This window comes from Vicugna pacos, chromosome 3 (genome assembly GCF_048564905.1).
Source record: "Vicugna pacos chromosome 3, VicPac4, whole genome shotgun sequence".
Lineage (NCBI taxonomy): Eukaryota > Metazoa > Chordata > Mammalia > Artiodactyla > Camelidae > Vicugna > Vicugna pacos.
The window spans coordinates 84393975-84406143 of NC_132989.1; the positions used below are offsets into that span (position 1 = coordinate 84393975).

At 40.8% G+C, this 12169-nt stretch overlaps 1 protein-coding gene across 7 annotated transcripts in view; it reads left to right on the forward strand.

Moving 5' to 3' along the window:
• The window catches only part of ANKRD55 (ankyrin repeat domain 55), an 80800-nt gene that overhangs the window by 64359 nt on the left and 4272 nt on the right, over positions 1 to 12169 (forward strand). For 6 of the 7 annotated variants that reach the window (XM_031675874.2, XM_072958657.1, XM_072958656.1 and 3 more), the window contains 2 exons: positions 4782 to 4949; positions 6663 to 7321. In XM_031675874.2, coding sequence (XP_031531734.2) covers positions 4782 to 4949; positions 6663 to 7321 — 827 coding nt within the window. The remainder of the gene's footprint in view (positions 1 to 4781; positions 4950 to 6662; positions 7322 to 12169) is intronic. The other variant, XM_072958661.1, reaches the window with a different exon arrangement.

The following is a 12169-nucleotide window of genomic DNA, read 5'->3' on the forward strand; positions in this document are numbered from 1 at the left end:
AAAAGAATAATACAGGTTCAGTAGAAATGTAAGAATAATATAACAACAAATAAGACTATTGAATGGACACCAGACATTAACACAACATTGTAAATCAACTATACTTCAATTTTTAAAAACATCCAGGCCCCCCCAAAAAAGACTATTGTATGGAAATACAAGAACAATACAAAAATAATAATAATAATAATACAACAAATAACACTATTGAAAATAAGTATAAGGTTTATACACTATCTGTGGTTTCTTTTACCTTTTTCTATTGAAGTACAAAATTAGTCACCTACTTACCATGATTTTAAATACCCCAAGAAGCGTCTTCTACTTCCTGATACCTGAAATCTTTATACCACAAGGAAAAAAATTCTTGGGTTCCATATAAGTCTCAGAAACTGGGGATGGTTAACATGATGACTTTAATTAAAATTAATGTTTAAATCATTGAAAGCAGACCTTTTCCTAAGAGCAGATGTTGAACCTGAGCAGGTAAGCAAGTAGAAGAGAAAAAGAAGGAAAAGAGGGCTGGAGAAAGTTTACCTTACTTCAAAATACTTATAGAACCAGCTCTGAATAGAGTATTTCCCATTCTGCATTATCACATGCTTAGCAGAGAAAATTTAATTCCCCCAGCCTCAGGGAAGAAAGGAAAACCAAGGGGAGAAAAAAAGTCTACAAGACGGGTCCTATGAGGGTTCAAAGGGAAGTAAAATCTCAAGGAGGATCTAGTTCCTGCTCCAAAGCTCAGCTCATGTGTTGTATGCATTGATTAAATCCTGCTCTCCATTTTGTTTCAGTTTCTGCCTCGTGCAACTCTGCCTCCAGATTGAAACTACAAGCTTGTGTTAGTATAGACGCTTTCACATTTTTCTTAGGCTTAAGTACTTAAGCATTTGTAATAATTGTGACTTCTCTTTCCTTCTTCTCTTTTCCAGTAGAGAGAAAGTTTTTGAGGAAAGGGAAGAAAAATAAGGCAATTATAAAAAAAAAGAAAAAGAAAGAAAGGAGAATGAGGGAAAATATGGGGGAACTAAGAACTAGTTCTGTGAGATAGTAAAACACATACATCTATGACATTTACAACATGGTGGCACTAGTTTGATTGATAGCACAGAACACCTAACTCAGAAATAGCTTATGTAGCGTAAATGTCCCAAATTTCATCAGTCTAAAAGGTCATACTCTCCCTTAAAACCCAATTCATTTATCTTCAGGAAGGACAGTCTTTTATCAAATTCTCCTCCCTACATAGTTCTGGGAATTCTCTAGGGAATATTTACATATTCCATAAATCACTCCTTGGCTGCTGACACCTCAGCCAATGTTCTTGCACCCATCATCTCCTGCCATTCAGAGACCACCTCATCAGCCCACTGCTTGCCTCTGATGCATTTCTTCTGCATCATGGGCCCTGACCCTCCAGCTCCTCACTGGATAGCTGAGTCCAGTCTGCTATGTTTGCAGGACTATTCTGAAGCTTGAGATAAGAAAGGAACTACAGCTTAGATAACTTGAAATTGTATACTACAGATGGCCCACAAAGGCTCTATGTGTATTAGTTAGAAGCTTTGAAGTTATCTTTGCTTCTTTTGTTTATCTTCAAAATAATTTAAGTTTTTCCTGTGTTCTTCTGGACCTCTTCTTCCATGCTGATGGTCAGAAGAATTAAAACAGTCAGTCTAAGCAATTGTTGTAAAGGAGTATTTCACAGTGTTCCAGAGTGAATTGTCACCTGTTGGTAAACCTGACTATATTAATGTCCAATTTATCATCTGCTGAATTTAATGATAATATATTCTCTAAACAGGGGGGCATAATATGGCTGGTGCCTCATCTTGTTTTGTAATAAATATAGTCTGGAGACCTCTCACATAGAATGGAATGAATCATATCTGCTACAGATTCAAATAGGCAGTGTGATTGATCACTATATTGAAAAAATATATGGTCCTAGTAAGTGTTCTCAAATTGCTGCCCATGGCATAACATGAGGAGAAAGATGCTTGATTGACAGAGGACATAGTCTACATATGGGAACTCTGTTCATACTGTGGACATGACTACTCTCCAAATACTAAGGCCCAAGCCCCTTCACAGATAACCCCAACTGAGCCCTTCTCCATCTAGCCCCCGGCTGCCTCCATGTCTGAGAGACCTCTTGGCTCTCCGAGGAGTGGCCTTCTGCCAGGAGTCAGGCACCAGAGTGAGGCCTGCCAGGCTTCCTTTCCTGCCCCAGGATTGATTCTTTCCCAGAGTGACTGACAGAAAGAATAGCCATTCTCTTCACAGGAATCCCCTTTTGCAGGAATGTCATCTCTCTCTGTGCCTCTCCTTAACCTCCATGGTCCCACTGTATTTCCCAGCATCTCTGCCAAGGAATCTGGCCCCCTTTGCTCTTGGGTCCAGTGGTCCTTTATGCTCTTAATCACCCTCTTGTCCCATCTGCCTTGACAGCTGATGGGGACTCTTTCTACTGTTGGGGAACTATTTTGCTCCAGTTCTGTCTCAGTTCTGGGCTTGACTTCCGGAAACAGAGAGACATTATTTCCCTTATCCAGCCTGCTACATCCCTCCCCTGAGGTTGAGCACAAAGTCAACCATTTCTTTAAATGGAGGAAAGAGAAAGAGAAAAAGTGTATGTATGTATGTATGTATGTATGTATGTATGTATGTATGTATATGTCAGGATCTCAAAATATGATCCCACTACATTAATAAGTTGATAAAAGTTGGCTATGTAACTGGAAAAACAGACCAGCTCCACACATATCAAAATACACATTATAGACACACATACAGTTTTTTTTAATCCAGATAAATCTAGACGCAAATATTTGGTTTCCTTTTTATCTACATTTGGTAAAATTTACTCTCTCTCTCTTTTTCTTTTGATGTATAGTTCTGAGTTTTAATGCAAGCATAGATTCATGTAACTACCGCAGACAAGATTCAAGACAGTTCCATCAAATCCAACATCAACTCAGTTTGTTCTTTTGTAGTCAAGCCCTCTCCCATCCTGAGCTCTAGGAACCACTGATTAGTTCTCTGTCTCTTGGGTTTTGCCTTTTCCAAAATATCATGTAAATGGAAATATACAGTATGTAATCTTTTGAGACTGACTTATTTCACTTAGTAAAATGCACTTGAGATTCACCTATGTTCCATAAATCAGACTGTTCTTTATATTGCCTAGTTGTAGTCCGTTGTGTGGATGAACTACAGTTTGTTTATCCATTCACCCGTTGAAGGACATTGGGTTGTTTCCAGTTTTAGGCGATTATTAATAATGTTGCTATAAACATTTGTGTACAAGTTTTTGTATGAACAAAAAAATTGTCATTTCTTCAGCAATATATCTAGAAGTGAGATTACTCAGTCATGTGGTAAGTATGTTTAACTTTAGAGGGAACTAACTGTTTTCTGGTGTGGCTTTTTCTGTTTTGCCTTCCCACCAGCAATGTATGAAAGTTCCACTTGCCCCAAATCTTTACCAGCACTTGGTATTGCCAGGGTTTTGGTTTTTGGTTTATTTTTGTTTGTTTGTTTGTTTTAATTTTTTTAGCCATTTTAATAAGTTTGTAGTGGTATCCCATTGTGGTTTGAATTTGCATTTTGCTAATGAAAGATGTTATACAGCACCTTTTCATGTGCTTATTTACCATTATGCATAATTCTCTGATAAAATGTTCTAATCTTTTGCTAATTTTTTTATTTAATTTTATTTTTTTAATGGAGATACTGGGGATTCAAACTAGGACCTCATGCATGCTAAGCACATGCTTTACCACTGAACTGTACCATCCCCCTTTTGCCAATTTTTAAAGTTGGCTTGTGTATTTTTCTATTGTTCAATTTTGAAAGGTTTTATATATTCTGAATATAAACCTTTTGTTGGATATGAAATTTGCAAATATTTTCTCCCAGTCTCTGGCTTTTTTTTTTTCCATTTTCTTAAGAAAATATTGGTTTTGCAATTTAGCAAAGTTTTAAATACTGATGAATATTTGTCTACCTTCTGGCTGATGAAGGAGTTTCTAAAACATAAAATCATGAAACAAACCAAAAATGAAGAGGTCATTAAGTGTCATTTTTTAAAATTTTTAATAGAAAATGGAAAAAATTGCTAAAAAATTAAAAGCTAAGTAACAAATTGGAGAAATATTTTCATAAACATAAACTAGAAAAAATGGATTACCTTTAATATTTAAAAAGCTCATGTAAATTAGTAAGAAAACTAACAATTTAATGGAAAAATTGGTATAAGGCATTGAGTCATCTCAATGAAGAAATTCAAATGGCAAACATATTTCAAAAGTTCATCCTCACAATTAAGGAAAGGCAGAAGAAAACAACACTGAAGTATCATTTTGCCTACCAAGTTGGGAAAGATTTTTAAAGATGGTACTAAAGATAACTAATATAAAGAAGGCATAAGGACACAGCTGGTAGGAAGAGAAATTGAGTCTTCTTAGAAGGCAGTTTTGCACTATGTATAAAGAGCCTTAAAATTGTTCATACCCTTTGACTCACTACTTCCTCTTCTAGGAAATTCTCAGGAAGGCCAGAGAAGGCAGAAGGCTAAGGAATGTCAGAATTAGAGGAGAGGCCCCTACACACGTACACCATCATCCTGAAGCCCCACTTAATACATACCATTTCCACACTGTAAATAGCAACAAGTCTCTCCTGCCACCATCCAACTTGGAGCAGGAGCTGTTGCCAGCTAAGCCACCTGTACCATTTGTGTGCTTAGGCACTTGTGTTGTTCCCCTATGGTCCCCCAGGACACCTCTGCACTGGGCTGCAGCTGCAGGGAAGGCAGACTGTGTGCAGTCACTGTTGGAGCTGGGCATGGACAGCAACCTGCGAGACATCAATGAGAGCACGCCCCTAGCCTACGCCCTGTACTGCGGCCACACGGCCTGTGTCCAGCTCCTCTCCCAAGACAGCAGGTGAGCACACGAGGAAGCATTCATTTTTCCTTCCTCTCAAAGATTTATAAAATTGGATGAAATTTTTTAAACTACCCATGCACAAAACCGGGAATAAGCGAATAACTGTGTTTGCCATTATCTAATATAAAATGACATGTCCTTGACTCTGTGGAGGAAAATAATACTAGCAAGCCTGAATCTGTCAGCCCAACATTCACTAAAATTTAATCTTTTCTTTCCTTTTTCTCCCTTTTCTCTTCCCTATATGCCATGTCCTCTTAATTGTTCTTTTGGCTAAATCAACATTTCTCTCTGTCAAGTGAGTCAGGTGTAGGTGAAGCACCTTGAACGACCTGACCATACACGTATGTCTACACATTTTAACAGCATCTTGATATTATTATGAATATAGTTTAAACCTCATAAAACCCCTGAAGTCTGTCAGGGACCCAGCCTTCGAGGTTCAGTGGACCACAATTGAGACCTGCTGGCCCAAATCACAACCTTTAACAGGAGGAGGAGACTGATTGTAGAATATGCTGAAGTGGCATTAAATAAGGGCATGTTCTATCTGGAGAAACTTGAAAGAATGTTACAGCTCTCTTGGGGTTCTCTCTGACAGTATCAGGAGTCCAGAAGCTGTGTTTGGTATTTCAGAAAGCCTACTGGAAGGTGAAAGAAGGAAGATAAAAATATGTCATGGGAATAAAGATTCCAATTGTGCACTGTGTGACCTGCAAGGGAGAAAAAAAAATCATTACATGCAGCCAAAATAAGTGGTGATGTTTTTCAAATTACAGATTACAATATCTCACTCCAAAGAGTAATGTTGCAATCTGGCTTTTAGGGCCTGCACATGGGTCAGGTTTCATCAATTAACTCATACCACAGAAAGCATTAAATCAATTGTGGCCTCAAAAGAGAATAACACAGAATTTTCCAAGGAACAAAAACAGAGTAGAGCCTTAGGGAAACTCTCAGCACAAGAAGAGCCAGCGGACAGCTGCTGACCTTTATTTCCTTTAGAAATTGCCCACCCATTGGGCATTGCTCACTTTTCTTTTGCTGCCACGCCCAACCTCTGACTTACACACTTCCTCTTCTGCAGCTGAAGCCCAACAAAAGCTTCTCTCCTTGGCTGCTTTTACTATCCTTTTTTTTTAAAGTGTTTTTCAATAGGAAATTTAGTAGAAACTCAACAAGAAACAGCACACAAACAGCATAAAATGGGCAGTCTTCCTGAGGTGGATAATGTCAGAGCTCTGCCCAGACCTCCTGGGACCCCCTTCAGAGAAAGAGTAAAACCACACTCCCCCCACCTCTGCAACCTCCACCCTGCTGCTGCTGGTTGAAGCCTGAACTCAACATTTGCCCTTCATGTCTTGCACTCCTACTGATGTCCTTAAGAAGTGAGAACAGTAATGCTTTAAGCTATTTTCAGCTTAAGTTATCCCTTGGCGAAAACAAATTTTGAAAGGATAGCCTCTGAGTGAGCAAGAGGAATCTAACTAAGAAATGTTCTAACTGGGCAGAGAATGGACCAGGGCAAGAAAGGAGGTGGCAAAGGGTGTTCTTGCACATCACCTTTGACTTGAGAGGCTTTGGGGTGTCTGAATGATCTCAGACAACCTGCCCAAGCAGATGAAATAGTGGGAGGTATTTTCTTTGGTTGTAGTGTTGTCTCTACTTCCTATCCTCATGTATCATCCTTATTATTTTGTATTCCCACAGAACAGAGCCTACTCGACCCCTTCCTTCCCAGAACAGTAGACCCCAGAGGAAGGAGGGACGATTCAGCATGCTCAATCATATCTTCTGCAAGAACAAAAAAGAAGAGCAGAGAGCCTATCAGAAGGATCACAGCAGGGACTGGCATATGGGGGAGCACACCTCGGAAGTCGATGACATCATCACCACCTTTGACAGCATCCTGGATACCAACTGTCAGGAACAGCCTGGTGATCAGGTGGCTATGGTGGACTTTAAGAAGAGGGCCTCAGAGAATTCAAAATATCACTTGCCAGAAAAGAAGCCCTTGGCCCATAAAGGTCTTCCACCAATCAGAACGCAGAGCCTCCCACCCATCACCCTGGGCCATAACTTCCTGACAGCCTCCCAGGGGGCCACTTCCCATGCTGGCCTGAGCTCTGGTTCTCATCACACAGCCCAGCGATCTCAGAAAAGTCGAAGTGAGCAGGATTTATTGAATAACAGAACTGGCTGCCAGGCATTGCTGGATAACCCTTGGAAAGGGGATTCTAACCAGGTGTTCTATAAAGCATGGACTGTGTCTTCTTCTGATAAGCTGTTAGACAGGTTGCTCACCAGCAAATCTCACCAGGAGGTGTCAGGACCACCACATCTTCCTCATCTACATAATCCTTCATCAGGTAATGTCCTTGTTTCCTTCTTCCTCATTCCTGGCAGGCTCTATACAAGAACTGTGTCATGCAGTTCTGGCTTAGGAACTGGAGTGATAGCAGTACACTAGAGGGCAGGACCAGAAGGAAATGGGTGATTAGGCCACCTTTTTCCCTCAAGTCCTCTGGGTTCAGGATTTCCAGGCTATAGAGACATTCTGCTTTTCCACCCTGAGAGCAATCATCAAGCGAAAGTATGTGCCTTCTAATCTCATCACAGCAAATGTGTGTGGTGACCAGTCTATTAGAGCAAGAATATTACTATTTCCACCAATAAGGATTCTTACCCAGGGGTATATGGCAATATCACCTAAGAGAAGTTGATTTGTTTGTGTGATTATTTTTAAATCATGTGTTCATTCCTCACCCCAGACCTACTGAACCAAAATCTTGGTAAGGAAGGAGGGGAAATGACAAAGCCTTCTATGTATACGTGCAGAAAGAGAACCCACTCACACATGTATGGTTCAAGTCTCCACACATACCAGAGGTTTACATGGAAGTTCTCTTGCTACCTCTTCCCCAGCTACCCAGTGCCCCTCATCCAAAGCTACTAATATTATTAATTTTTAATTTATCCTTCCAGAGATGTTCTATACAGGTATATATTTATACACATTTAATATGTATACATACTGTCAGGCTGCACCTTGCAGGCCTACAAGGGCTGTACTCACCCAGCTTCAAGACCAAAGAAAGAGCCTAGAGTCAGTGACAGAGACATCAGTGGTTTAATGGGTAGGGGGATCTTACACGTCTGAAGCAAGGTCCTGGAGCGACACCCCACCATGTGCCACAGTCTTTGCTCCCAGGGGAGGGGTGCTTAGCAGTTACAGGGGGAATTACATCAGGTTGGCTCATTAGTTACCAAGGCAACCAGCACAGGGTACGCCCCTCACTACCCCTTTGATAAAAACAGTCACTAGCTGGGGCCTGGGGCAGGTATGTAGGAAGATCTGTCACATGAGTCGGGTGTGGGTGAAGCAGGCACTAGTTGAGCGGGGAATGCACAGAGACCAAGAGAACACCACCTTGAACCGCCTGACCATACACGTATGTCTACACATTTTAAATAAATGTATCACACTGAAGTATCTATATTTTTATATACATACAAGCAATATATATGTGTCTATTCTCCCCCCAAAAAATTATCACCCTAAAAGTTTCATTTATATTTTTTTAATGATCCACAGGTGATTGTGATGCCCACCAGAGACTAAGAACTATTGTTCTAAAACCAAGGCTCAACACAGCTTCCAAAATCAGTTCATTACCACAGTATCTTATTTTTCTAAGTGAATTAATGACTAATATTTAAAAATCATGAAGCTTCACATAAAAATTTTAAATTATAGCTTTTGTTGAGAAATTGAAAAACTTGGCAACATTGAACCCAAATAGCAGTTGGCAGTAATTGGCTAGTTCTGAGTAACCACTGCCCCCATGGACGCCACTTGGGCATCACTGCCCCCAGTGCAACCCAATCCACACCACTCTGTAGTATCTCTCCATGGAGCGTCAATTGTTCTTTATCAGCACATTTCTCTTGTTGTTTTTCTAATAGTAGGGTTAAGGGGAGAAATTATATATTTCTTGAACCCACAGTTCTGTCAAAAGTAGAATAAAGGGAATGTTAAATAATTAGCTGTGCCTGTATCAAAGCTTTTTTTTTTTCAACCAACATTTTTGAGTGCTGATAATAACTAGAAGCCATTCTAGGTAACTGAGTCATAAGATAAATCTTCCAAGAAACTTCAGCCTATAAACGAGCTTTAAGGGATATGGATTTGCTAAAATAATTGTGCAACTCACTTTAAATTGACTTTCTTCTCATATTTAGATACAAGATCATAGGCATATTAAATGGAAAGGACCTTATTCATTCATTCTTTAAATGACTGTTGAGTATCTATCATCCCAGTTTATCAAGAGGCAGCGTATCCAGTAGTTAAGAGAGGGATTCTGAAGCCATACTACGTGGGTTCAAATTCTAGCTCTCTCATTTACTTGTTGTTGCTGAATCTCTCTTAGCTTTTGTTTCCTCATGGGGAAAATGGGAAGAAATTTAGAGCTGTGGGTTGCTGTTAAGATTAAGCAAGTTGATACATGTAGTTAGAACTGTGATTTAAATGTAGTGCTATACACACACATTTGTGGTTTTTCTTTTTAAACTGTGTGCCAGGCCCTATGCTAAGCACTGTGCCTTAGAGACAAGCTAGAAATGACCTTTGTTTAAAAGGTGATGAAATTTGCTCTCTGATCTAGTCTTTTCCCTCCGGCTCTCCTTTTATCTCGGGAAGCTACACTTCTCAGGCTCCCTTACAGCTGCTTCCAGGTACTTGTGGCCAAGTGCCAGGAGGCACTGACAGAAGGGTAAGAGCAGGAGAAAGAGGGAAACCAGTTTAGTGCTACATAACATCCCTCTGCTTCCAACTCTTCCCACTCCTTCCACACAGCCCCTCACTCTAGCTCCCACTAGCTTCTGGGCCTTGGTCATACCACTCTTCCCCCTTATCCCTTCAGCCTAGAGGTGGTTGAATCTTCCTGCTATGGCTAATCTCTGGATTGTCCTTCTGCCCTGTCCTCTGGCTTCTCAGATTTTCTATCACCAGTATAACCAACTTTCTATATAAAATTCCCTGTTTCAAAGACCTAGGGAGGTCTCTATTTTCCTAAATAATCCCTGACTGATAAGGCAAGACATCTCTCTGGGCTACAGTTTTCCTACCCTCTGGATAGAGTCTGGGAACATTTTGTTTCATGAGGTCCTTTCCACTTAAAATTCACATGGCCTAGAAAAGTTAAAACAATTTGCTCAAAGTCTTACAACTAATTAGTGACATATTCAGAACTTGGACCCAGAATCCTAAATAGGAAGGTATCACCATGGCAGTGTATTTCTTTCTTTAAATTTCAAAGTCCAGTTAGTATGCTTACCAAATTATCTACAGTGTGATTTTCTTAGAAATTACATTGTCCTCCCCAAAATAAAAAGATTTCCCTGCCTTATGGATTTTATTTTTGTGGACATTTTTAGCCCAATTTGAGATGTTGTTTTTAGAACTACTGAGGCTTCCAGACTATATTTGGGAGGGTTCACTTAAGTGGTTTAAGTTGTTAGTCTAGGCAGGTTGAAACTCAGCAGATTTCTGCACTGAGCTCCCAAACTTGATGTGAAAACCTAATGTGGTAAAGCAATTGAACGCTGTAAATCATACCACTGCACCCTGGCTTGAACTCGGATCATCCCTTTACTTTGGCTTTTCTCTTTTCCTGTCCTGGGTTTAGTAGAAATAATATGGGCTAGAGGTGCTACCGTTTGAATTCCTGGCAGCCAATATCCTGTGCTTACATCAGCAACCCTGAACATTTAGCTGTAATGATTATTACTTAACATTTATTGAGACCTGTCAGTGGGCTAGATGGAGAGAGATGGGGGACGAGGCACTTAACCTAATGAGGGAATTTGGAGTACATCAGCTTAATTCGTTGCGAGCAGCTCTCAGAGAAAATGGAACAGAAAGCTCTGCGGTGTTTGCTACCAGCCTGGTTATTTACACGCCATCATAAGGAACATAAGAGAGTGCTTGCTTCCTTTCTCCCTCAAGAGAAAACTTCCTTCTTGAGAATTTTCTAGACTGACCCAGCAACAGTGCGCTCTCTTCCTTATGTAGATCTGGTACTGTGACCTCCTCTCCCCACTTCCCCCAAACCCCCCCTTCCCCGGTTAAACCCATCTGAGACTTTGCATCTTTCCAGGACAAAGGCCAGATTCTTTAGCTGGCAAACAAAGTCCTCCCGCATGGCCTGGCCTCACTTCCCATTCTCAGCTTCTGCACCTCCAGTCTCAAATTCTTTCCCCTCACCCACTTGAACAGTTCCCTGAATCTCTCTCAGTTCCCTGACAACCCCTGACCTTTTCACTCTATGACTTCTTTGCCCACATCATTTTTACCTTCCATCTGCTGTGTGCTTCACAGATTCCTACAATCTTTTAAGAACCAGCTCAAAACTCACCTGCTCTGTGGAAGTCACCTTGCCTGCTATAGGAGGTGTGGCCCATTTTTACTATTTATCATAAAATAGCTCCACCCTTTCTAGCCTCCTCTGGGGCAGACAGTGAACTACGTACGCACTAACCTTTCAAAAACACTGCAGGAGAGAAGTTTTTAATCCCCATTTTAGAAATGAAGAAGTTAAGGAGTAGAGTGATTAGCCCACCTGCCTAAGGCCACAGAGCTACCTTGGAAGTGGCCCTGTAGACTCTTGTTTGAATACAAGGTCTGTGGGATTCAAGACACCATGACCTCTCTGGATCCTCCTTTCCTCTGCAGTACCCTCACAGCACTACTTGTGGGCTTCGACTTTACCTGCCTCCTCCAACACACATCCGTCACTCATCCTGAGCATCTTGCCTTCTCTACCCTTTGTACTCTAGGCTCTAGAATACACCAAGTTTGCGATAGTTAAGTGCTAAATTTATTTATTCATTATGATTATTGTTGGTCCTTCATCCTCTTCTGGTTCCTTCACTTAAATGTGAAAACCTTAGCCATCTTTTCTGAAACAGCGGTCCTCATCCCTGTCCTCACAGGCTGGACATTCCCTAAAGATGCCTACAGCACAGATATGAGAATTCTGGGCTTTGCACCCTCCACCCTGCTCTTCAAAACTAAGCAAAATGCTAGTATGGGATGAAGTTTAACTCTGTTCCCACGTCCTCCTAAATCACTGCTGAAGTCCCTCTCTGACACTTCTCCTATCCTTTTGATATTGCTTTGGCCCCTAAGGAAGAGGCACGATAGTGTGGATTTT